Source organism: Physella acuta, unplaced genomic scaffold (genome assembly GCF_028476545.2).
Source record: "Physella acuta isolate Inbredline_101_S28 unplaced genomic scaffold, ASM2847654v3 ptg000376l, whole genome shotgun sequence".
Lineage (NCBI taxonomy): Eukaryota > Metazoa > Mollusca > Gastropoda > Physidae > Physella > Physella acuta.
The window spans coordinates 47,984-75,937 of record NW_026731895.1 but is presented as its reverse complement, the minus strand read 5'-3'; the positions used below and the strand labels follow the sequence as shown (position 1 = coordinate 75,937).

At 34.4% G+C, this 27,954-nt stretch overlaps 1 protein-coding gene across 5 annotated transcripts; it reads left to right on the top strand.

Moving 5' to 3' along the window:
* On the top strand, positions 1 to 27,919 carry LOC131941894 (acetyl-CoA carboxylase). 5 transcript variants are annotated; one of them, XM_059301471.1, is made up of 51 exons: positions 1 to 89; positions 6,521 to 7,024; positions 9,738 to 9,861; positions 10,037 to 10,175; positions 10,282 to 10,473; positions 10,570 to 10,668; positions 10,946 to 11,157; positions 11,277 to 11,486; positions 11,599 to 11,772; positions 11,921 to 12,082; positions 12,274 to 12,437; positions 12,924 to 13,178; positions 13,363 to 13,444; positions 13,535 to 13,746; positions 13,850 to 13,978; positions 14,108 to 14,198; positions 14,322 to 14,537; positions 14,684 to 14,803; positions 14,918 to 15,107; positions 15,222 to 15,346; positions 15,441 to 15,668; positions 15,757 to 15,846; positions 16,060 to 16,178; positions 16,314 to 16,463; positions 16,625 to 16,727; positions 16,823 to 16,942; positions 17,161 to 17,217; positions 17,582 to 17,623; positions 17,712 to 17,849; positions 18,049 to 18,126; positions 18,262 to 18,351; positions 18,741 to 18,767; positions 19,513 to 19,584; positions 19,813 to 19,904; positions 20,041 to 20,158; positions 20,348 to 20,650; positions 20,903 to 21,034; positions 21,219 to 21,356; positions 21,469 to 21,589; positions 21,760 to 21,857; positions 22,028 to 22,138; positions 22,231 to 22,374; positions 22,853 to 22,967; positions 23,131 to 23,224; positions 23,666 to 23,762; positions 23,965 to 24,100; positions 24,187 to 24,364; positions 24,513 to 24,780; positions 25,016 to 25,186; positions 25,483 to 25,616; positions 25,989 to 27,919. In XM_059301471.1, the coding sequence occupies exons 2-51, from the start codon at positions 6,609 to 6,611 to the stop codon at positions 26,125 to 26,127; spliced, it is 7,215 nt and encodes a 2,404-aa protein (XP_059157454.1). In that variant the 5' UTR covers positions 1 to 89; positions 6,521 to 6,608; the 3' UTR covers positions 26,128 to 27,919. The 5 variants fall into 5 exon arrangements, with proteins under 5 accessions (XP_059157454.1, XP_059157453.1, XP_059157456.1 ...); XM_059301470.1 differs by having other exon boundaries at positions 17,161 to 17,241; XM_059301473.1 differs by lacking the exon at positions 18,741 to 18,767.
* The last annotated feature ends 35 nt before the right edge of the window (positions 27,920 to 27,954 follow it).

The following is a 27,954-nucleotide window of genomic DNA, read 5'->3' as shown; positions in this document are numbered from 1 at the left end:
CCTCACGCCACCGAAATCATTCGATACCATTACCATCCATAATTCGTGTCATTACGAACGAACGAAAACATGCATGTGTTCAAGTAAAGGTAAACATGATTGCTCTTAGATTTTATTTTTAGCTCCATTTTAATTTTAGATGGTTTTAAAAGACCCGTAGGCTTAACAGTTGATCTAGACTAGATCTAGATCTTCTAGATCTAGATTCTAGATTAGATCTCTAGTCTCTAGTCTAGACTCTAGACCTAGATTCTAGATCTAGATTCTAGATCTAGATCTAGATCTAGACTATTCTAGACTCTAGAGTTAGAATCTAAGGAAATTTTAGTAAGAGACTGAGCTGAGAGTAAGAGATCTTTAAAAATCTTAACAAATAATTTGAAATTATTAATTATCATCTTTTCAGTACTAGATCTAGATATCTCTAGAATCTAGACTCTAGATCTAGATCAGTAGAGAATCTAAATCTAGATCTAGATCTAGTCTAGATTGCTAGATCTAGAATCTAGATCTAGTCTATACTATAGAGTCTACTAGAGATTCTAGATTCTGGTTCAAGAATCTAGTGAGTAGACCAGACTATCTATATAATATATATAGATCTATAATAAAAATTTATTAGGCCTAATAGGCCTCTATAATATTCTCTTCTGGGAGCCGTTAGAAAACAAGCTGCAAGCGCCTCCTTGCAGTCCCCTCTCTTTCTCTCTATCACTATCACTACCACCCCCATCCCCCACATTGTCTGGTGAGCTGTGGTCACGCTAAATGTTTACAAAGCCAAATGTTTACAAATCGTAAAGCCGTAGAGCTGGGTTTCTATTAGGGGCAGATAATTTAGTTCGATTTTAAACTTACAGGAGGTAACTAAGAAATAACTAAGAGGAGGCTGCTTTCACTGGGGGGGGGGGAGGTAGGGTCGGGGTTAGGGGAAGGGGGGGGGTTAGTGTTTTAAAGCAAATATTTTCAGTGACAGCATTGGTACTGTCGAATTCACAAATTATGAATTACTGAAAAGTAGAAAATAAAACAACTAAATAGCGGCGTATGATACGCTGCGGGTCGGCTCGTTCTTTCTAAAAGGGTCTAGCATACTTTTGTCTTCTAGTTCTAGATTCTACAAACTAGAGAACTAGTCATTCAATTACACTCAGACATTAATACTTAATAATACTCATATGATAACATGGGGATGATTTTAGATACTGATGTCTGATAATCATAATAGACTCTTCCATAAAATAGGTATGTTGGGTTGTTAGTAGTATTGTGATCTCGACTAATTTTATGGTTATGAATTACAGTTAGGTGTATAGTAGGATTAGGGACAGGGTTAGCATTGACATTAGCGAGCAATGTGTGTATTTAGTTAACTTCCGGTAACCTAACACCCCTTTTTTAAAGAAGATTCTATTATCGGACACTGGGATAAAAATTCTCCTGTTAATGTAAATAGTCTGTCATGCTCTGCCTAATATGACAGTTTTGCTGTCTAGTGATTCTTCATGTATGATTCAATTACTAAAAATTATTTTATCTTTATTTTTATCTGCTAAATTTAACTAATATATATGGTCATTCTTGTCTACTAACTGTATTAGCTTAGTTGTAGGCCAATATGTTAGGTAGTGTGTCATTCCATTAAAAAATGTTTATATATGTATGTATATATATATATATATATATATATATATATATATATATATATATATATATATATATATATATATTCACACACTCACACTAATAATAAGCTAATCTAAAATACATTTGCATGTGCATAATTATGAAGCCATTATTGCATATTTTATTCTACACAGAGCAGCCAGCCATACAACTACAAGTGATTGTAATATAGTAATATAAATTGTTTGAATGTAAATTTGATGTATTAACCATTGCTATTGATCATCCAACTCCACATCTACTATTTAATTCTGTGGAGCAAAGGGCTGCAACAAACTTATCAGGGCAGCATTCTGCAGTTGGTCTGCTGTTATATCCTAAATGCTATAGCCCTTGATTTGCCTTTTATAGTCTTCTTCCAGGATGTTCTTTGTTTTTCCTTTGTCCCTGTGGATTACAGTCTAGTGCCTGCTTGGTTATGTTTTCTTCTGTTCTGGTCAGTACATACCCATATTATCATCACAGGTTTTGATGACTCGTCTAATATAGCTCATCATACAACTGCTCTTAGGAGAATCAATCGCAAGATTGAATGATTTACCTCAATGTTTAATTTCACTTTAGGCTGGAAGAGGAATAAACATTAACTTTGTGTGTTTAGTTGTGATAGCATGGCCCTTTTCATCAATGTATATTAGACTGTTAACCATAACAATGCAGCTTATGTCAAAACAACTGGTTGTTGAGTCCAAGAAACAGACTAGTGAAAGCTTTAATAAAATGGTGTCACTCCATTTTAGCCGAGTTTGTATTAACCCCCAACACACACACGTGTAGATTTATGACGCCAGATCTTTCACTTTTAAAACAGGTCGTAAAAGATCAGCTCAAATATTTTTGAAAGAGCTAAATCAGCGTGAAGATGGTTCAGCGGTCTGGTTTTGGTCCTATCATAACAATGACACATCTCACCGTGTCATCGGGAGTTCATTACCACGGGTTTATCTTTTAGGTCAGGGTCTCAAGGTTAAGTGTCTCCAGAATCACTAGCGCGATCGATGGCGTGTGCAGGTTCTTGTCTGCACTGTTTTGTGTACATTTTAAACACAGCACGGAGCAAACAAATGGAATCACAATACACCCTGGTTAAAAGAGATTCATTCATCACTCTGTTGGAATAGTGAGGGAATTTGGTCACATGATCACAGTCACCCACCCGTCTATACCTTCAACCCTTATTCATCCCCTCCCCGCGGTTTCATATTAGTTTTGGGTGTTTCCCCTTTATATCAAGGGATATAACCAAGCTAGGTTGATTGTATCGAATATATTGAGTAGTTTCCCTTTACGCGAAATACTATGTGGTCATTCATAAATGACGTCACGCTTTCTTGGACGTTTTTTACACCCCCCCCCCCCCATCACAAAAAGTCAGACCCCCCCCCCTAAAATGACGTCACACATCGGATTACACCCCCTCCCTCAAAATTGCAGTTGAATTTTCTTGAAACATCGATATTTTCCAAAATCTGGTCTGAACTCTGTCAACATGGATTATTTAAATCAATTCCTATTACAATTTATTAAAACCGTTTTCTATAACGCGAAATAACGGCTAAAACTCGTTTCCTAACATTGCTTTTAATAATGCTCAAGTGTGACATCACACCCAGAGGCGTAGCGACCCTTCCCGGCGCCCGGGGACAAACTTTTCGATTTGCACCCTCCCCCTTAAGATTTCGATTTGCACCCCCCTCAAACTTTCGATTTGCACTCCCCCCCCCCCTCAAGATTTCGATTTGCACCCCCTCACCTTTCAATTTATTTTTCTAACCCATTTTGGCGCCCCCTAAGGTCGGCGCCCGGGGACATATGTCCCTCCCCCCCTCGCTACGCTACTGATCACACCATCTGACCCCCCCCATCACACACCGTCACAAAATTACAGACCCCCCCTATGAGTGTGACGTCATTTATGGACGATCCCTATCTACGGTTATACAACTTTCGGCCGGAAGGGGGGCTGATCACTATTACATAGCGAACATTTAGCAAGCTCTTGTCAATGTAGATTCAACGATTAACTTTCATTACATTAAATAATTGCTAAAATTCAGTTACAAATATCCTCATACTATCTTAAATGTTTAACCCCTCACCCTTTCACATGTCGCCAAATAAGAAAGTCCACTCCTCCGTCCGATGATTTAACCCCCCCCCCCCCCCCAAACAGCATAGTTTGCGTCATTGCGCTATGAGAACGAGGTCTTTGGGATACGATGGCCTGACTCCTATGTCGGTGGGCTGAGCGTCTCGGGTCATTTCCGTGTCAGCCCAGGAGAAAATATGCTAACCGGAAAAGACCAACCCTTCAAACTGGTTAAACCTAGCGGTGTCCGTAGGGCCGCTATGTTTAAAAAAAAAAGGGGGGGGGGTTAAAACTGCATGATAAACTTTTTACCCTATTGGGATTAATGGTTGAATATGTATGAATTGTCGGAGTCAGCTTGAAAAAATTTAAGTTGACCATTTACTCCATCTGTTGTTTCGTAACTCGAACCTTAATATAGCCTAACTTGATAGGAACACACTCAACGGACAACTTGAAAAGGCGTGTGATTTGCCGTTATCAATCAAGTGTAGTAAAGTTCTACAACCACGTGGCGCAAGATGGGGGTGGTGGGGTGGTACAAGGAGAGATAAGTGTGACAATATTTACCAAATCCGGCGCACAAACACCATAAGCTCGGTAGCTCAGATACAAACACATCCAGCATATGAAACACATGCTATGTATTTCCCTTTTTCAATTTTTACAGGCAGAGTTTCTTCCAGGCATCTCTTCGGAAAGGGGGTAGGAGGGGGGGGGGGAGTCTACCGCCCTCTCCCCCCTCGAAAGAAATAGAATTTATTTAGAAATATATACTTTACCGGTGTCCGCCGCGCCCCAAGCCCCGAGAAAAAAAGTCTGAATTAACCATTGTTTATAGGCCTACATATAAAGTAAACACGTAGGCCAATAATACTAGCATGATACTGCAAATCAAAAAGTCGGGATAGGCCTGATACCTGCCAGAGTTGTGTGGTTTTTTTTTTCAAGTCAAATCATTAGCTCACATAAAGACATACGCCATCCAACAGCCCACCTTATACAACCACGGTTGTTACTAAAATGCAGAAATTATTATCGTTAAGAAACTAAATATATGTTGCGTCTTATTTCTCAACACCCCCCCCCCTCCCCCACCGCACCGTTTCTCCCGCGTAGCACATGGTCAGAGAGAGACGTCACAATTTTCACCCCTTCCCCTCCCTAAAGTACGTAACGTCAACAGTTTTAGTAAACAGCACATGCCATTATGTCTTGTTGTGTAATGATAATGTGAGATCATACCAGTGCTACACACACAACCTGTCCCATGTCAGCCATGGTCAGTCTTGTTCACTTGACTGTACAGAGATCATACCACTGCCGTACACACACAACCTGTCCCATGTCAGCCATGGTCAGTCTTGTTCACTTGACTGTACAGAGATCATACCACTGCCGTACACACACAACCTGTCCCATGTCAGCCATGGTCAGTCTTGTTCACTTGACTGTACAGAGATCATACCACTGCCGTACACACACAACCTGTCCCATGTCAGCCATGGTCAGTCTTGTTCACTTGACTGTACAGAGATCATACCACTGCCGTACACACACAACCTGTCCCATGTCAGCCATGGTCAGTCTTGTTCACTTGACTGTACAGAGATCATACCAGTGCTGTACACACACAACCTGTCCCATGTCAGCCATGGTCAGTCTTGTTCACTTGACTGTACAGAGATCATACCAGTGCTGTACACACACAACCTGTCCCATGTCAGCCATGGTCAGTCTTGTTCACTTGACTGTACAGAGATCATACCAGTGCTGTACACACACAACCTGTCCCATGTCAGCCATGGTCAGTCTTGTTCACTTGACTGTACAGAGATCATACCAGTGCTGTACACACACAACCTGTCCCATGTCAGCCATGGTCAGTCTTGTTCACTTGACATTAGGCCTACAGACCTCCAGCTCGATCTAAAACATGGAGGGTTGCTCAATGGCTCATCGTTTGCGGTGGGTAGTTACGTATGGTATATAATTTCGTGGTAATGGAAAGTTTGTTCCACTTCACACATCACCAGATGTTATTTTAAAATACATGGATTCGATTATGGATTGGAAAACTATCGATTCGTCATCCGGAACTCAGTGTCGTAGCTTAGTGCACTGTTTGAACTGCATGTGTGAATTAACCTACCGCGGTACGCCGAAACACAAGAGTCATCCACCGAGCGATCAAATGTTGAGCGACGCCTCTGTCGACGCGTTTAATAAGCAATGGCTGACGTGGTTAATGAATAATAATTCTTGCTACCTAATCCCCACGACAGTTACTGTACCTGTTAAGGTCAACATTGTAACAGCGAGTATAGAGATTTTTTACACTGTTGTAGTCGCATAGAAAAGTATTTGGTCTACCTGTTTTCCTGATCCTCAGGTCCGTTAGTTGTATTAGCAGTTTGTTCACGCTGAGAGTTTTTTTTTTAATAAATCAATAGCAAATGCTGAATTGCTTAATAAATAGAGTTTAATTTTTAGCTTTGAAAACATTGTGAAACAATGTTGTTATACTTAGCCTTGTCCTTGATTGGCTGTAACACACTGGGGAATGTATCGGTGCATGCTCTACCTCAGTAATTTTTTTCTCAACGTCATTACTTTCCTATTGTGCTTTGTCTTTGACGTCTGCTTGTAGTGATTGATTTATTTTAAGGGATCCATTCATGTTATAGGTTTACGCTTCCCCTCTTTGGATATAATTTAATGCTCATGTAATATTTCTCGTTGCAGGTCTGTGCATTGCTTTATGATCTGGTAAACATTCGTCTTATAGAAAGACAATTCAGCAATAGGAAACTTTCTGAACTTCGTGAATCCAATGGAAGGGAATCTGTCCAATAATTCCCCGCCAAAAGAGACAAGGAAAAATAAAAGACATAGAGGTGGTCGTGATAAGGTAAAGGAGACAGTAGCTGAAGGAGCCAAGTTGAAGGCAGCAGTGCCTGAAACAACCAAACTCAAGGTAGCAGTGCCTGAGGCAATCAAACTGAATGAGCCAGCTACTGAGGTAGCCAGGCCAGCCCAACCAATGGCTCAAGTCAGCAATGGTAAAAGTGTTCCAGCCTCTCACGTCATCTTTGACTTGGATGAGAGCAGCACCAGCAATGAGGAGAACACAGAGGCGGAGGAGGAGATTGGCCCTCTGAGATCTGTCAGAGCCCCGCTGTCCACTCAGTCTTCCTACGAGGTGTCGGACATTCTCATGGATCCCGCCTTACATACACCCAACATGAGGTACATTTTTATCATTTGCACTAGAAAACAGTTCAATTAAGTATGACAACATTGCAGTTTTATTTGGAATATTATTAAGAAAGCATTATAAAATCAACTGTGAAAAAATATATTTGTACTGATGCACTCACCAACCCAACCACCATACAACCTCCCCAGCCTCACGCTTGCCTATATTTACACACTGTTGGATAAAAATAAATGACACCCTACAAAATATTAACCTAGGTTTATAGCCTATATGGCCTGTATAAATATCCAGTACATTACATCTGAAAATAGTTTAAAATAATTGTCTTAATGGTGAGTGTATTGATTTGTTCAGCATTGACTGCATTATTTCCGTTGTCATCTAATTGTTCTGAAATTCTTATTTCCCTCTGTATTCTAGTATATTCTCTTATCCTGCATGGCAATTAGTGGTCTTGTTTATTTCTTTTAGTCAGTGGTGTTGAGTTAGTATGGGAATTTGAATCCCACCTGATGGACTGAGAGAGCATGGATTGACCTTGTGACTATAATCATTATGTTGTTTTCAAACTGATTAAGTTATCACATTAGATAGTGCTCTGTTGCTTTGCTACTGTGCTAGATATTCATTCACACGGGGCATGGTTCATAAAATATATGGCCTGCTAGACAATAGGTCAAACTCAAAGTGATTATTAGTACCGGTGAATAATTTATGTTTATGTGCGGCTTCTTAGGGTAGTGTAATAAGCAGTCTATGAATGTTAAAATAGTGCTTCTTTACTAGCATTTTTAAGGCTAGTTTAAGAGTGCAATTTTAAACTAAGCAGTTTTTTTTTTATATAGGCTGTATTTTTTTGTCTGTAAATTTAGTTTCCTCTTGATGTCTTAACAAAGGCATTTCTTTTTTAAAAATTCTCTTAACAGCCAATCTAGCAATATTGTTGGCAATGACTTAAATATCAATACACCTGTTGTTAACATTGATAGTATTATTACCAATAGTATTAGATATATTATGGGGTCATTACCAATAAGATTAGATTTTATGGCCACTAAATGACTTCTCAAGACCCTGGTGGTTTTGGGGCGATTTTGCCTCCCCTTTCCCGATTGTCACAAAACGTGGTCAGACTACCCCTCCCCCTCCCCCATTACGTCTTCATCCTATCCTACCCACAAAATGCATTTTTTAATATGAAAGAGTGATTTATTTATAAAATGTTATCTGAATCAGACCAACATTTTGGTATATTGAATGGTATTGCATTTTTTAAAAACACAAACTTCGTGGACGACACCCCCACCCCAATACCAGGCCATTATAGTATAGACCTACTTTTCTTTTAGAAGACGATTTTGTTTTGCGCTTACATTTGGTATGGCTAATACTTGCTTTAAGTCGGGTCAAGCGAAGAAGGTTGTGAATGTAAATAAGGATATTTCAAATAATATGGTGCAATAGATTTAAAATTAAATGTTACTCGGAAGACTTTAAATTAAAATACTTAATATGATAGTCCCAAGTCGACTTTCTGTTTTCCTAATCACCTAAGTCGACATTCTGTTGCCCTAATCACCGTTATAAAAAAAGTATAAGAGCTCTACTGTTGGGGCTCGGATAGGTATACTATATTAATAACGTTTACAAATGGACCATTAGGAAAGGCGTTTTTCAAGTTACAAGTGTTTCAGGTTACGAACGCTCGTCACGGTCAAGCTCATTCGGCTAGCCTAGTGGGTAGGCCTAGTCCTTGACAGTAGGTTTAGACTTGTGCGGTAGACAGATCTAGATCTACTTTTGCAAACTCCCTGCATAAGAGAGCTAGCCTTAAAAAAACTGTAGCCATGCCCATTGGATTGTTTACAGACTTGAGGACAAAATGGCCGCCTACGCGAATGGAATGTTTTGACATCTGAAAACAGGCTTAGGTCTAGATCTAGCAGTTTTTTTATTTTTTATTTCTTGAGTTCCTAATTTTGTGTAACCAGCCTCAAACAATATTTTTTGTTTGCTACTAAAAATATGGAAGAAAAGTCTACTGAAAATGCAAATGAAAAAGAAGAGTTGGAAAAAAAGCCAACATCTGCAAACCGTGAAACTTCTTCGTTTCTTGGACACAGGTAAACACTCAGTAATGAGTAATGAGTAAACTGAAGGGAAGTGTTAGCAAAAATGCAACACCGCAATATCGCTATGATCATGAGTGTCATTCATTTGCCTTAAGTCTAGAAAACACTAGCTAAACCAGGCAGTTTATTTTAAGAATATAGCCTACCACTGATTTGCTGTCTTAATTTTAATTAATTTTAAACTCTGCCCCCCTTCTCCAGCTTTGTGCTATTAATTAATAAAATATTATTTAGATCTAGTTGTACTTCAAATAAATAACTGAAACTGCTTTACTACTTATATCCCCTGAAGCTGCCCTCAAATAAGCTACACTTTTGTAACATCATATTTATTAGGCTATTAAGCCTATTAAGTATTAAGTAAAGCATTATTTGTCAGTTTTTAGTAGTATTAGTTTAATAATATTATAATATATAACAAATTCTCCACCAACACTCTCTCTACCAGTTAGTCCTCATTAATCCTCATCTAACCGTTACAGTTTGATCAGTAGGAAAAAAAACTAATCAGTAGAAAAACGGTAATTTTTTATTGACTAATATTTTACAAATTTTCAACATATTCTGTTAGTCTATTGTCCTAATTTCTCATAATTCTTTCAAACAAAAGGCACACAATGTCAGGAATTTCTTTGGACACTACTGCCAAACGCAAATCATATGTTAAAGACTTTTGTGTGGCCACTCCTGAAGAATTTGTGAAAAGTTTTGGAGGAAATGTTGTTATTAATAAGGTAAAGAACAATACATTTTATAATTCTCACCTTATGATCAGTCATTTTTAGTTATGGGATAGTTTTAAATTCTAATTAAAATATTTAAATTTAATGAATAGTTTTATTTTTTAAATATTATCGTTTTAGGGGATGTAATATCATTTACAAGTACATAATCGAAACTCCTTTTCAGGTTTTGATTGCAAACAATGGAATAGCTGCTGTGAAATGCATGCGGTCTGTAAGACGATGGGCATATGAAATGTTTAGGAATGAAAGGGCAATCAAATTTGTGGTTATGGTCACACCAGAAGATCTTAAAGCCAATGCAGGTAATAATTATCTCAATTTGTACTGATTTAACTAAGCATTTGGGATTAACTAAACTTTTAAGTTTATATTTTCTTGTATTGAAATCACTATTTATGTAATTTTCAGAATACATTCGCATGGCTGATCAATATGTACCAGTACCTGGAGGTACCAATAACAACAATTATGCTAATGTTGAGCTTATATTGGATATTGCTAAAAGAATTCCAGTGCAGGCTGTCTGGGCAGGTTGGGGCCATGCTTCAGAAAACCCAAAATTACCAGAACTTTTGCATAAGAATGGAATTGAATTTATAGGTTAGTATTTTTAAAAATGTTTACCTTTTAACTTATTTATTATATTTATAATGAAATTTATTTAACAATAATATTGTATTAAAACGTTTATTACAGGTCCACCTGAAAATGCAATGTGGTCTCTGGGTGATAAAATAGCTTCATCTATTGTAGCTCAAACAGCTGGTGTGCCAACTCTCCCTTGGAGTGGTTCAGGTTAAATTAATTTCACAACTATTTTATGTAATTTTTCTTAAAAGCTAATTAAGAATGCTTGTTGCCAAATTAATTAAGGTAAATAAGGTTAATTAAGGTAAATAGTTATAAATTATAACTTACACGACTAAAAATTTATAATTGTTCTCATAATTTAAAAACCAAAAAATAATTAACTAATTTTTAGCTCTTCTAGTTGAAATGTATCAAAATTTACTAAATTGTATTAATTGTTGTAGATAATTCTTTCAAATTCACATTGTTCTGAACTTTTAAGGATTGAAACTGAGCCAGCATGAGCTGAAAAGTAAAACATTGATAGTACCAGCTGAACTTTATCGCAAAGGCTGCACAGCAAATGCAGAGGAGGGTCTGGAAGCTGCAAAAAAAATAGGTTTTCCTGTTATGATCAAAGCGTCTGAAGGAGGGGGTGGAAAAGGAATCCGAAAAGCAGAGAATGCTGAGGAATTTCCAAATTTGTTTAGACAGGTTAATAGTTTTTTAAATTCTTACAGTTATCAGTACTCACTCAACAAGTGAAAATGTGGTCCTTAATAGTAAATCTTATTTCATTTAGTGTAAAAAATTCACATTTTTTAATCTTACAGGTTCAACAAGAAGTTCAAGGTTCTCCAATTTTTGTGATGAAATTAGCCTCAGCTGCTCGACATCTTGAAGTCCAGTTACTAGCAGACAAATATGGGAATGCCATTTCTTTATTTGGTCGTGACTGCTCTATACAAAGAAGGCATCAAAAGATTATTGAAGAAGCACCAGCAGTGATTGCTAGCCCAGATGTTTTTGAGAAGATGGAAAAGGTAAAAAAAATAATTATTAAAAACATAGAAAGAAAATATGAATATAGGACAAACCTAATTATGTTACACTTTTAAATGATTATAATGTAGTGTACTTATAAAAATGTTCTAGGCTGCAGTAACACTGGCCAAGATGGTTGGATATGTCAGTGCTGGTACTGTGGAGTACTTATACAATGCTGAAGAAGACAACTTTCACTTTTTGGAGCTGAATCCTAGATTGCAAGTGGAACATCCATGCACTGAAATGGTTGCTGACATCAATTTACCTGCTGCACAATTACAGGTTTAAAAAGTTTTTAAAATATTAAATATAAGTATTCAGAATTTCTTATCTGCAGATCATATGGTTTTAAATTATATTAGAAGTTTATCTATCTTGGCAACTGTAAACTTTTTATTTTGCAGTCTCAATTTTATTTCTATCTTTCAAGGTTGCTATGGGCATACCACTACACAGAATAAAAAACATCAGACTTTTATATGGTCTTGACCCTTGGGGAGACTCAGAAATAGAATTTGAAAATCCAGTGATAAAACCTAGCCCAAGAGGTCATGTTATTGCAGCAAGGATAACAAGTGAAAACCCTGATGAGGTAACATGCCCAGACTCAATAATTTAATATCTCTTCATCTTATAAGATAAAGAAATATCATTATAAGCAAAATATAAAATTCAAAATAACACAATTACCAGTTATGCTTTATTTTATTTGCTGTTTTATTTGTTGTGTAAGCTAATAAAATAATGAAATGTAATGTTCCACATTTTAAATTACATTCACAGGGTTTTAAACCTAGCTCTGGTACAGTTCAAGAACTAAACTTTCGCAGCAGCAAGAATGTTTGGGGCTATTTTAGTGTGGCTGCCTCTGGAGGTCTCCATGAGTTTGCTGACTCCCAGTTTGGTCATTGTTTTTCATGGGGAGAAGATAGAGAAGATGCAAGAGAGTAAGAAAATCCTACGTGCTTTCTTAGTGCATTTTTTTAAAACTAGAAATGTTTAGATTATGTTTGGACAAAACTTTTATTTGACTTTCAAGCAAGAAAAATGCTATCTGACAGCAGCAACTTTTTTTATTTAATTAAGAAACCCATTTGATTAAGATCATCATCTTTTCCTGTTTGTGTCCAAGACAAATGGGGCTTTTAAATAGAGCTCATCTGTTACAATCACCTCTGCATACTAGGGGATAGTGTGATCCTCTCTATGCCTAATGCCTTTGTTTTCTTAAATGTTAGTCCTGCACCCATCAGAGCGGGTGGGACTCAGGGACATCCTTCAGACTATCCCGGGATTTAACTTTCGGGTTAACAGTCAACCACTCTACCGCTCGACCATACCATCCTATTTAATTAAGAAGCATTATCATGTTTTACACACGAATAATGCCATTCTAAGATAATTTTATAATCCACTTTAATTGTTGGAAACAGAAATCTTGTCGTGGCTTTGAAAGAACTTTCCATTCGGGGTGATTTTCGCACAACTGTGGAGTACCTCATCAAGCTGCTGGAAACAGAAACCTATCAGCAAAACAGCATAACCACTGCCTGGCTTGACAGACTCATTGCAGAAAAGGTGCAAGCTGAAAAACCAGATATTATGCTTGGTGTAGTTTGTGGTGCATTGCACATAGCTGACCAAGCAATCCTTACAGGATTTCAAGATTTTCAAACATCTCTAGAAAAGTAAGCTATGTATATTAATAGTTGTTTTGCTGATGTTGAAGCAAAAAAGCTATATTTTTTAATGCCATTTTGCTGGTTGTGTTCTAATATTTAAGTAGGCTATCAGCCTTGCATTGATGTAATTAGATGTTTTGTATAATAATGTTTAAAACTATGTTTAATTATTTTTTGTAATGTATTACAGAGGTCAAATTCAACCTTCATATTCTTTAAAGAATTCAGCTGATGTGGAGTTTATATTAGAGGGTGTCAAGTTCAAATTGAAAGTATGTTTCCACCACTACAGACATTTATAAATAATGTAATGCAAACATCTACAAACGTAAATCGAATAATTTTTTTTTTATCTTTATTAGGTTGTGAAAACTGGACCAAATGGCTATTTCTTGTTAATGAACAAATCCACATTAGACCTTGAAGCTCATCGTTTGTCAGATGGTGGTCTACTGTTGTCTATAGGTGGCTCTAGTTATACAACATACATGAAAGAACAAGTTAACAGTTATAGGATAACTATTGGAAACCAGACATGTGTTTTACAAAAAGATAATGATCCAACTATAATGAGGTAATATTTTCAAATTGAAATAATGGCATGCTTAGAAGTAATTCTGCAGTGTTGTGTTGTATGTTTCTTACCCTGTTTCTTACATTATACCCTGTTCATTTAGGTCACCATCAGCTGGTAAACTGATCAACTATCTTGTAGAAGATGGAGGTCATGTCTTTGCTGGTGATGTCTTTGCTGAAATAGAGGTTATGAAGATGGTCATGGAGCTTCGAGCATCAGAAAATGGATGGTAATTAAATGTTTTCTTGCCTATAAATTATTAAGCTTTAGTTTAATGTACTAATCTTTCATTATATTTGTTACAAAACCACTTAATAGATAGGCCTTATTGATTTTAAATATTTTTCATTCAAAACAGCTTGCATTATTCTAAGAGACCAGGTTCAGTTTTAGATGCTGGCTGTGTTGTTGCCTATCTCACCTTGGATGATCCTAGTAGAGTACAAATGGTAATGATGCCTGTATGGCTTTTGTATTTTGTGTGTTTTTTTGTGAGGGAAGATAATTACTTGTACCACTTTGATGTAAGAGAAAGGGGACAAAAAATAATCAACATCTGTACAAATTCACAGGCTAAACTGTTTGATGGTCCATTGCCAAGTCAGGAAAATACAGCCACCCATGGAGACAAGCGCCATCAGGTTTTCCAGAAGGCAAAAGCTGATCTGGATAACATTTTGTCTGGTTACATATTGCCTGAGCCTTATTTCAAAGAAAGATTGGCTTCGACTGTAGATCAAATGATGAAGTGTCTCAAAGACCCCGCATTGCCTCTTTTAGAGTTGCAAGTAATATATATTTTTTTTTTTTTAGTTCTGACAAAAAAGTGAGGTTTTATTGAGGGTGAAAATTTGTTTGTCATCCTTAAAAAATGGTTGATCTCCTTTATGTAATATATATATATTTTTTGTAATGTCAAATGTATTGTTTACAGGATTTAATTTCAATGATACAAGGAAGGGTGCCCCAGCATGAAGAGCGTGCAATTCGTAAACTGATGTCAAACTATGCCAGCAACATAACATCTGTATTGTGCCAGTTTCCTAGTCAACAGGTTACTCATTTAACTTTATATTTACACCTTTTTAATTTGAAGTGCTGCTTCAAAAATAAATCTGAAAATTCTTTAGAAATGTTTAATGTTGGTTTTATTTGTTGCTTTGAACAGATAGCAAGTGTGATAGACAATTATGCTGCTACATTATCCAAACGGTCAGATCGTGATGTGTTCTTCATGACCTGCCAGGGTATTGTACAATTAGTCCAGCGATATCGTAATGGAATCAGGGGCCATTTGAAGTCTGTTGTACAGGAGCTACTGCGGCATTATTTGAGAGTGGAACTTCAGTTCCAACAAGGTATTACATCTAAGTATTGTGGAAGTATTGATACAGTCAAGGTTTTTTGTTTTAAGATTATGTATTCATATAAAGGCATGGAAATTTTATACATGTTTGGTTTATACTCATCAGGATCATATGATAGATGTGTGCGCTCCATCAGAGAAAAAAACAAAGAAGATATGCTAGCAGTTGTACAGACAATATTCTCTCATGTTGCTGTTCAACACAAAAATACTCTAGTCATAATGCTGATTGTAAGTTATTTTTTTTAAACTCATAAATTGGGTTATATGATGTGTATTTTAGACTGAGCAGTTATTTGAATAAAGAGTTGTTTTATTTAAACAGGACCATCTATGTGGCAAAGAGCCAGGTCTAACTGACGAGATGGCATCTATTCTTAGTGAACTTACACAGCTAAACAAAACAGAGAACTCAAAAGTAGCCTTGAGGGCGCGCCAGGTTCTAATAGCAGCACATCAACCACCATATGAGCATAGACACAACCAGATTGAATCTATCTTCTTGTCAGCGATTGACATGTCTGGTCATAATTTCTGCCCAGAAAATTTACAGGTTTGTTGGATAGAGTATTTGCAGACTTTTTAAAATTATAAATTTAAAGATAACATTGCAAAGAACTATTTCTTTTAACTTGTTTCAGAAACTAATCAACTCAGAAACAGCTATTTATGATGTTCTTCCAGAGTTTTTCTACCATTCTAATGAGGCTGTGAGGAGGGCAGCATTGGAGGTAACTGTTGCATTTTTTTTTTTTGTTGTTATGATATTGAATTAAGAAAAAAGAACTGCTTTTTTTAATATTTTGTCTCATGTTAGTGCTTTTGGAAATATTGGAGATATATAATTAATCTTGCAGGCTATTGACTTTGAAATAGTGCTATTGATTCTAAATGCATAATGTGGCATGCTGTTTTGATTGAGATCACTTTATTCTGTTGTGTAGGTGTACATCAGGCGGGCATACATTGCCTATGAAATGAACTGCATGAAACATAGTCAGCTAGGTGATGGAAAATGTGTTGTGGATTTTAGATTTTTACTTCCTCGATCACATCCAAATAGGTGCATTGATTTTTTTCAACCATACCATGTTTTAGAAAAAAGAAATTCAAACTTACAAATTCAAACTGTGTATTTTCCATCAATAAATGTTTTATCTTTGTTAACACACAACATAACTATTTGCCTCACTAAAAGGATGATGGTCACACGTCTTGACACTGGAATGATAAGACTGAGCAGTATGGACAAAGATTCTGGGTCTGATTCTGACCACTGGGATGAGCCTCCACTTTGTCAACGTATGGGTGTAATGGTGGCTTTCCAGAGTATGCAGGAGCTAGAGCAGTAAGCTTTTAAGTACTCTATCTCTAACATAAGTAGTTTAAAAGGTTATTTAACTCGATCAGTAATTTTATCTCTTTGTTCATTCGACCAATTGAAACTTTTCAAAATTGAAATTATCTTGTAAAGTGGTTGGTTGCTTAAGATTTCAATTATATATTTAGATACTTTGCTGCAATCTTGGAGCAGTTTCAGTCTTTAACACCTCCCTGCAGTCCTTTAATCTGTGATTTTGAGGATGACAACATATCCACACAGTCAGGATCTGTAAGTGGTATTTTTTTTTTCAAACTTCTCGTTTTTTAAAAAGTGTTTAAAGGTATTGTAGATAATACATTAAACTCTTTTTCTTATATCCAAAGAATATTTCTGACTCAAGCTCTGATGATCCTACCCATATTATCAACATTGCCATGAAACGCTTAGATACTGATGATGATGATGCCCTTGCTGGTCTTTTCCAAGAATTCTGCAGAGGAAGAGTAAGACTTTCAAAAATATGTTCAAATTTTTCAAAATTTACATCAAATTTTCAGTGCATCTAAGGAATATGTTGTTTTGACAAATATATAAATTGGATACAGTTCTTAGCGTTGAGCTGTCATTTTGTTCAAACAATTTATATATTAAAAACATTAGGAAGATTATTAATTGAAAAGCAATTTATCCCTCTTTTATATAACCCTTTTATTTTGACCAGACAAAGGAATTAAATGCAAGAGGCATCCGCAGAGTTACTTTTGTTGTTGCTAACAGTGTAAGTTGTTCAACATTCATCGAAGTAAGTCACACAGTTATTCTAATTATGCTGGCCCCATGCTTATTAAGAAAAACGGGTGACCTGGGCAGCAAGAAGAAAATTATTAAAATTGGGTCCTCAATTTTTTTTCAAATTAGTTTTCTAGCATAAAAATTTGCGCTTAAATTTTACAGCTTTTTTTACAAGCTTTTAAAAAATATAAAAAACTCCTACCTGCATGTCCTTTTTTATTTATACTTTATTTGCAAATTTGTTTTAAGTTTCAATAGGTTTTATTTTTACTTTTTAAGTTTCTTTAATTTTTTAACCTTTCAAAAAAGAATAACAAAGATCATAAATTTTATGAACCTTTATATTGCAGAGAGCAATGCCCAAATATTTTACCTACAGAGCCAAGTTTGAGGTGAGATTTTGTCAAACTCAAAACATAGTTAGAGATAATTTATGGTTAAAAGAACTACTTTTAATAACATCCATTATTTTTTTTTCAGTTTTGTGAAGATCGGATATACAGACATTTGGAACCAGCTTTGGCTTTTCAGCTTGAAATAAACCGTTTGAGAAATTTTGATCTTGAAGCTATTCCAACTGCCAACTTAAAAATGCATTTATATCTTGGAAAGGCCAAGGTGAGTTTCATTACTTTCTTTAAAAACCCATAAACATTTGATATTCACACATTTATTGACATTTCCATAACTTAAGTTAAGAGATAGAAAATTAAATGCCATGTTTTAAGTCATCTTGAAAAAAAAGAAGTTTTAAATCTTAGACCACACCTTATATACATGGTATATATTATGTCTTAATGTTTTTTCTTAACTATAGGTTGCTAAAGGACAAGAAGTTACAGATTATCGTTTCTTTGTGCGCATCATTATCCGCCACTCAGATCTTGTCACCAAGGTTAGAGTTATTTTTTTGGCTATTAATACACTTGAAATTTAAGTATTTTCCATAGTATTTAGCGTTTTAATAAAAGTAATATATTTATGTTTACACAAATGACGAAGTTAAAAAAAAAGCATTTTCCTGTAACAGGAAGCTTCTTTTGAATATTTGGAAAATGAGGGAGAACGCACATTGCTAGAAGCCATGGATTCCCTAGAGGTGGCATTTTCACATCAGTCCGTAAGTAATGTCATCTAAAAAAATTTTCATGTTTAAACTCAAGTTCTTTTGTACTGTTGTGTTAATTTGTTGAATTGCTTAGAAAATCTGTGGTGGTATTTTATTTTAGTTGATATAAAAGAGTGTGTGCATTATATAAAGGTGCCCTCCAATAATTTTTTGTGTATATTTTTATATAGGTAGTTGGAGTGATTTAAGGATTTTCACATTGCTTTAAAGCTGTTTCGTTGAAAAATTGACTCAGTTTTAAAACATTTTAGTTACATTTTCCCCCCAAAATTAAATATGGTTTCACTAAAGATTAAATGCATCAGTGGTTTAAAAAAATATTTGAGCTAAACAGCCCAAAAACATGTTCTCTAGTTGTTAAACAAAATAAATATTTACAGATGTCTTCTGATGCTGCTAATCAGCAGGTATTTTTTTAGATGTTCAATTTTTGCTATTAAAATTCAAATTTAATGAAATTGGTGATTTTTTTTTCAAAGATTTATTTTGTTCAATGTGGATTACCAAAAATCTGAAGATTCAAATGATATTAAGATACAACTAAAGTAGAGTTTTTATAAATAAATTACATTATATTGCATTAATAGATAGTTATAATATTATTTTGCGATGAACAATTACCTATTTACAGACCAGCTATAACTAGTAAAACTTCATAAGTATAGCAAATTTTAAAAATTTCCTTTAATGATGTAAATATAGTTAAAAAGAAATACACTGATGCTTTTTAATTTTAAATCAAGTGCAGTGTAAAACATGTAATTTTTAAAAATTCATAGTTGTCCCTTGTATGAATGCTGACTAAATTTGAATTAGTAATTGTTTAGCACAAACTTCAAATTGTAAAGCTGCTAACAATATTATTGTTTTTTTCCCCACAATATCTTTCTAGATATTATGAATAGTTGAATTACTAATAATTGCCATATTTATATAACCCAAAGATTTTGTATTTTCTAAAATATAAAATATGGTTAACTACATAAATGAATTATTTAAAGCTTGTATAATTTGGAATTACCAAGTTTGTTAATTTAAAGGGTTAATAAATTGAAAATAGCTGTTTAGTTGTACATCTTTAAAGCATACATTTTTTTAATTAGAAGACAAATGGAGTTCACTTAATATCTTTAATATTCTCTCTATTTTTAGTCAAAGAAGACTGATTGCAACCACATCTTTTTAAATTTTGTTCCGACCTTGACACTCACTGAACCTGGCAAGGTAAGTTGAAAATAATTGTTATAAACATTTAACATTTGTAATATTTTTATATATAAATAAAAAATATACTTTTTTATTATCTAATTTGTAAAATTGTATTCAATTTTTTTAGCATGCAAGTTTTACCTCATGACATGATTTCTGTATAAGAATAATTTTCAACTTACAAACAAGCTTAGCGACTTTAATTTGGTAACAGCAGTTTCATTTGTCAAAAATTTTTTCTAGTTAGTAGAAACAGTACGAAATATGATAATGCGATATGGATCCAGACTTTGGAAGCTCAGAGTTTTGAATGCTGAACTGAAATTTACTATAAGGTTAGACACTTTAAAAAAAAAAAGTTATTTTGACTAAGTTAAAAATGAAGAATTTTCTATCATTATGAAAAAAGGTTTTTTTTTGTTATAACAAAGAGAACAATAGGTAACCTGTAAATTTTGTTCATCTGTACAGAATAACAGGTGCTGGTGGTGGCACGAGTTTCCCCATTAGAGTTTTTATCACTAATGAAAGTGGGTACTACTTGGATATAAGTCTCTACAAGGAAGTTACTGACTCAAGGACAGGACAGGTAAAACAGTTTAAATATAAATATGAGTAAACTTTTATTTAAAGGCACTTGAGTTTACATAGCTCATTATAAATGGGCATTGTATTGCTATTTTTTAAATTTGAATAGATGATATTCTGTCATTCTTATAAGAATTTTTGGTACACATTGGTAATGATTGTGACCCCCAGGACTTATTGTTTATTACAGATAATGTTTGAGGCGTTTGGACCTAAGCAAGGTCCTCTTCATGGGTTGTTGATCAGTACCCCTTATCTTACCAAAGACCACCTGCAGCTCAAGCGGTACCAGGCCCAGTCATCTGGCACAACCTATGTGTACGATTTCCCAGAAATGTTCCGGCAAGCCCTTCTTAAGGTCTGGGAGTCACATCTCAAGAGACTGCACATGGATGCCAGCCAAATGCCTGTAGACCTTATCACTGTAACAGAACTTGTATTAGACAGCCACAATCACCTCTGTACCATGAATAGATTACCTGGAGAAAATGAGGTAAATTATTATCAGTTCTTTCTCTTTCAGAAGTTAACCTTGTGACACTTACCATGTTTCTACAGCATCTAGATATCCAGCTGATATTTTCAATGTTAATTGCATCTGTATACACTTTTTAGCTCCAAATATTACATGTAATATTATTTGAAATGCTCATATTTTCTACATTTTTTTTGTCACCTATGTAATTTAGGTTGATGTGTTTTGCATGAAATAATTTCACCTATATCATCTTTTGTTTTGCTCTAGATTGGCATGGTTGCATGGAAGTTAACAATCAAAACTCCAGAGATCCCAACTGGCAGAGACATTATTCTCATTGCTAATGATATGACTTTCAAAATTGGTTCATTTGGGCCACAGGAGGATTTGTTGTTTAAAGTAAGATTTGTTTCTTAATAGAAATGACACATACTAATCTGATAATCCAATGAATTAATGTTAAACAATCGTGGCTCTTTGCCTACATCTCTCATAGTTCTTGTACACTGTGCTTTTGGACTAGTGTATACTATCTGTAGATCAGTAATTATGTTCAGCTGTAAACCTTTTTGTGTCATTTTAGAAAGCTTCAGAACTCTCAAGAAAGCTTGGCATTCCTCGAGTGTATATCTCAGCAAACAGTGGTGCCAGAATAGGAATGGCTGAAGAGTTGAAGCATTTGTTTAGAGTTGCTTGGTACGATGCTGATGACCCAGAGAGGGTATGGTCTTTGCATTTTACTTTTTTTTTGTTGGTCTAACAGATATTTTTAAACTTTGCTCAATGACTTATTAAACACTGCTGAACTAACCTGTGATGAATTTCTATTACAGGGATTCAAGTATCTTTATCTTAGACCTGATGACTATAAAAAGGTTAGCACCATGAACTCTGTTAGGGCTGAATTGATTGAAGATGAGGGAGAATCTCGCTACAAAATTACTGATATTATAGGTAATTTATCTCCTTGAATTTTTTATTTCTTCTGAATTCATATATAATTGGTTTGTTTAGAACGATTTTGATATAATAAAATATTTAATTATAGCAGTAAAGTTGGAAACTTAAAAAAAATTAGTTAAAATCACTTAGCTCTTGCATTTAACAAACCACTAATCCTTTAGGGAAAGAAGATGGTATTGGTGTAGAGTCATTACGTATGGCTGGAATGATTGCAGGAGAAACTTCTCAAGCATACAATGATATTGTAACTATAAACTTGGTAAAGTTATTTTCTTATTAGTATTTTTTGTGTATTTTTTAACTGTCAATGTCATTTTCTTTTAAAGAAATCTAGAAAGCATTTCTCTTTTCTTAGGTTTGCTTTTCTCATTGCATATAAACAAGATTTATTTTTGTGTGTACTTTATGCATTAACCATTTGTCTTTCAGGTGTCTTGTAGAGCCATTGGAATAGGTGCATACTTGGTTCGTTTAGGTCAACGTGTTATTCAAGTAGAAAGTTCTTTTATTATCCTCACTGGAGCTGGTGCCCTCAACAAGGTATTTTTTTACTTGCAATAGACATTTAAAATGATATTCTCATTCTGTCAGGTTTCTAAAAGCATTAAAATCTCTGTTACATTTGCTTATAGGTATTGGGGAGAGAGGTTTATACCAGCAACAGTCAGTTAGGAGGAATACAAATTATGCACAACAATGGTGTGTCCCACTCTGTTGTACCTGATGACTTTGAAGGTGTATGCAAGATTTTACATTGGTTGTCTTACATGAGGCTGGTATGTGAATCACTTTGGCAAAAAAAAAATTGTATTACATTTAAAAATGTATACTAGTTGCATATCTGTTTCAATTTGCTTTTTAGGAAATGCAACCACATTTTATATAACATGCAATTTTTAAGTTTTATAAAGACCTAGAATTTTTAAATTTGTAAAAATCTTGGAAAATTGTTTACAGAAATTTTGCTATTTATAATATACTGACCAGATTTATTTACCTGGGAAATGCCTAATAAACTAACCTTATTTATTATTATGCGAGTGTAAACTCAGATCATGACTTACAAAATTGGCACTCATTGCAGGCTCAATAATTATAGATTTTATAGTGCCAACAATTTCATTTTTAAAGTACCTAAAGAAAATTTAAAGCCCTTCACTTCAGTACATTGGCCATTTTAAATTTCCCAATTTATCTCCCTACCATTTTATTTTATCAAATACATTCAGTATTCATTATAAAAAAAAATTTCAGAAAAAAGGAGGACCTTTACCTATACTACAGCCTTTAGATCCAGTGGACAGGTTAATTGAGTTTCACCCTACAAGAACTGCATATGATCCACGTTGGATGTTGGCTGGTCGAAGAGGTTGGTTTTTTTTACGCTGCTTGTAGCTTTTCTTATTGTTTTTATGTACTTAAATAAAGAAGTCATTGTCTGCTTTGGAAGATATTTTTACTTTCTATTATTATAAAGTTCTCCCAATTTTTTTTCAACCAAATAATTGATCTTATGTTGTTTTGTCATTCAGAGAACGGCAAGTTTATGTCAGGTTTCTTTGATCACGGATCTTTTGATGAAATTATGCAGCCATGGGCACAGACAGTTGTTGCTGGAAGAGCCAGGTCACTATTCTTTTTAAACTTGAATCAGCCTGTGTTCTGTAAACTTTAACCCTTTACTGGCTGGGGCATCAAAATACACAAAATTGATCTACGTTTATGCATGAGATTAAATTAAATAGCAAAATAGTTTACTTATAATTAATAAAACTAATTCCTGAAAAACTTCTAATATTATTTCCATAAAAAATAATTTTAATTGCTAGAAAAAATTCAACTGTAGTCACTGGAGCAACGTTCATTTTCAATAGTTACATTATAAAAAAAGCCCGATTCAACGGCAGAGGCCTGTAAAGGGTTAACACGCACACAGTATCCCATAAGTTCTAGACAATTCCAACCCAACCTCAGAATAACCAGTAACAGCTTATTTTTTGTGTCTGTATAACATCATCTCAAGTACTATTGGGTTGATTTAAGGATTTAAATGTTTTTACAACACAGACTAGGGGGTATTCCTGTTGGAGTTATTGCAGTAGAGACCCGTTCAGTGGAGCTACACATACCTGCTGACCCTGCCAATGCTGACTCTGAATCAAAGGTATTATTTAGGACTACTTTGGTTTTAAAGCTGGTGATATTCATTGAGGTTTTTTTTAACTGCTCTAGAAGCACCTGGTGGTCAAACTTTAATTAAAAATAGATCCTATTAAACCTAAAACAAGATTTACAAGTTTTTAAAAAATGCCAGAAACAAAACATCTATAGTATGATGTCAGTGCAACTTAGCTTCTATGTTGCAGTTGATTCAACAAGCAGGTCAAGTTTGGTTCCCAGATTCTGCTTACAAAACTGCCCAAGCCATTAAAGATTTCTCCAGAGAAGAACTTCCATTATTTATGTTTGCTAATTGGAGGGGATTTTCTGGTGGGATGAAAGGTGAGACAACTTCATTGTTTATGGCTGTAGTTTTTATTACATTTCATATGGGGTAGTCCTACTGTATTTGATCTGGTTCTGTGCAGATATGTATGACCAGGTCCTCAAATTTGGCTCTTACATTGTGGATGCTATAAGAGAGTACACACAGCCCATCTTTGTTTACATTCCTCCTTATGGTGAACTGCGAGGTGGCTCTTGGGTTGTTGTAGACCCACTCATCAACCCAGACTACATGGAAATGTATGCTGACAGCTTGAGCAGGTAAGATTGTTATTCAATGAGAGAATTTGTTTTTTCCAGTTCTTTTTTACCTTAGGTTTACTTCCAACTGTTGATTAGTTTTAACCTGGCTACCATGAAATGAAATGCTCTTCTGCCTGTTATCAATGACTGTGTTTTCTTTTGTCAGAGGTGGAGTCTTAGAACCAGAGGGCACTGTTGAAATCAAATTCCGCAGAAAAGATATTGAGAAGTGTATTAAACGCCTGGATGTAGAAACCAAGAAATTAGTGGAGAAAATATCTAGTCCTGGCCTGAATGCAGATGTGAAAGCTAGACTTGAAGCTGAGCTGAAAGAAAGAGAAGACCACCTTGTACCACTGTATCACTCTGTGGCTGTTATGTTTGCTGACCTGCATGACACCCCTGGTAGAATGGAGGAGAAAGGTTGTGTAACGGTAAGTCTATACAAGACATCTAGATATTATTTCTTTTCTTAAAAGTTTGGCAACCCTTGCCATTTTGTCATGGAGAAATATTTTGTCACCATGAGTATTTTGAGACAGTAAGGGTGAACTTTTTTCTGGCCAACTGCTATAATTAGTTTTAATGTAGTAAAAATCTATCTTTGCACAATTGAATTGCATTTGATTTTTAGTTTTTAAATATGGAATTTTTTACATTTTGTAATAGAAAGTACTAGAATGGGCAAAGTCCAGAGAATTCTTCTACTGGCGTTTGCGCCGTCGACTGCTGGAAAATCATTTTAAAAAACTAATGAAACAACACATACCCGACTCTACACAAGCACAGTTAGATTCTATGTTAAGTCGATGGTTTGTGGAGGATAAAGGAACAATAAATGTAAGTCTGGCTTAATTTCTTCATGCTCTGTAGAAACATTTTAAAAAGTACATGTATTGAATGATACTCATGCCAAAGACACATAAGGCAGATGAAGTAGAGTACATCTGTTTCAATGACTTGAGTGTACATGGAGATAGTGTATGCCCAGCTACCTTTGTTTTCCTAACGTGAGTCAGGTACCCATCAGGTACAGATATGAGCTTGGCATCAGACCACAATATTAGCATCTTATTTTCCCTTTGAAAATTGTCCTCTATTATATTGGTTCCTGTGAGTTTTTCATCATTTTGCAGACTTACCAGTATGAAGATGACAAGCTGACTGTAGAATGGCTTGAAGAACAGATGAAAGATAGCAGTGATAAAAATGCAGTGATGGAGAACATTCGTTGTTTACAACGAGACTTTGTTCTGAGCCAGATTAGGAAGTGAGTGAATAGTTGCAGTTTTACTGAATCATTTTTTGTTTGTTGAATGATTTATAATCATTTGATTACCTGAAAGTCATTTGCCAGAGAAATCGGTCTTTAAATATGAACATATCAAAAAACCTTGCACAACAGATTATTTATCCTATTTAAAAACAAATTTCAATTTTAAAATTTCAGTTTATAACCTAGAAAGCTCATTTGTTCCCCAATTAAGTTTTTTGACAGTTTCCTTGTTTTCTTCAAATTCATTGTCACCTATTATGATCTGGTTATAATTATGCAATGGTTCCACCTCTGTAATGATATATCATAGTACTTATTTTGTTTCCATTAATTTTGAATGTGCTCATGAATTTGTTTGTATTCCAGTCTGATGGGCTCCAACCCAGATATTGTAATGGACTCTATTGTATCCATGACCCAGCATTTGACCAGTACACAGAGAAATGAAGTTGCTCGCATCTTAGCTAACTTAAGTTCACAAGAAGAGACCACACAAGAATCATAACAATTGCTTTGAGTTTTACAGTAGTGTAAAACTAATTTTTTAAATTTACTTAAAATGGCAGTCCTGATTGTAAAAAAAACATACTAGATCTACATATTTATGTAGTACAAGAGCATTGAAAAAATATGGACATAGTTAAAGTGAACAATTTTTATGGTATGACATGAAGCTCCAAAGATGACACATTTTTAGGAAAACAATAAATGTATAATTTATAAAAGGTGTCAACACTTATTCTGTTATGATGTTGGTTTTGACTATATCATTGTTACCACAAATGTTTAAAACTATTCCCAGATTTCACTGTTATATTGTCATAATTAGTCATGTATTTAAAAATTAAATCTCACAAAATATTTAACATAGTAGGTTGTGATGGATTTGTTAAAAATAATTTTGTATTAGGCTTGTAATGATTTAAACCTGTTAAACCTTGGAGATTATTTAAAATGTTTTTGTAATTAAAAAGTCCTGTATGTGTTTAATAACGGCAATAAACTATTTAACAAACATTTCAGCATGCTTAGAATAGAATTGAAGTCTACTTATCTCTGACAATTAATTTGCATTATTTTAGTTATTTTTATAAATTTTCTTTATTTGTTGAGTATTTTAAGAAATATTGAAATACTGTCCTAGAACTAGAAGCATAATATATAATAAATTGAATCACCTTCAACAAACTATTTTCACCATGTACGTGAAATTGTAGAAGACAAAGTTTTCAGCTTATACTACAATGTTTTCTCAGGTGTCAGTTAAGATAGTAAATTATTTTGTTGATTTAATCTAAGTATGTGCATTGTGTTAGGATACTACCTGACAGTTCACATTGAGACTTGAATTGTTCTGTTTTTGTTGAAGTGTTTCAATGCTTAGATTGTTTGTTGATAACAGCTATAGTCATCTACATTTTTTAAACTTAGAAACAGATATTTTTATGAGGCATTTCAGTTTTTGTTAACCAACTACTGTACTTTGTTTATGAATTTTATAATTGTTTTAAAAGTTTGCTGCTAATTGTAAAATTTATATTCAACTTCTTAATAAAAGTTAAATATTTTTCAAATATTTGTCTTAAAAATACTCAATCCTCCATATATATTTTTTTTCTACGGTTTTGAAATTATTTTAGCTGTGTAGGTTATTGATACTGATATTACTTCCTGCATTAGTTAAATATGCTTTGAATTTTTTTTTATATTTATTTTCTTGATACAGAAAAATGGAAAACTATAGAAATACTTTATGAAAACTTATCACATCATTTTCTGTTGTTCCACATCACAAACAGCAAATTAGAAATGTTATGAGCATCTCTCGTGTATATTTTAATATTTTTCTCTATCATTTAACATTGTTTAACCTAACTTGTTTTATTGTTTAAGGAAAAACAAGTTGAATGAAAGATTAATTAAAACAATACACTGTTAGTACATATTACAAGTGCTTTTTGTATGATTTAAGTTCATAATGTGTGCATTGAAATTCTTAAAAATCATTCCATAGTCTCTGTTTGAGCATTCTGTGGCTTGATGGTGATGTCACAATGTTGATTAATGCTAGTATGTCAAGGTTTGTGTCAAATGATTTTGTCTTTCTCATCTTTTGAAAACTAGATTTTTAAATATTTTTTTTTGCAGAATTTGTTGTTTTAGCTACTAAGAAAATAAATTTCAATAATTACAAGCTTTGATTGTCAATTCAATGAAATAACTATAGTGTTTTAATAACTCAAGGCTGGTTGATTTTTCTCAGACACAAGTCAACATGAATTAATAGAAAGCTCCAACCCTTTACATATGAGGCTGATTATACCATAGGCTG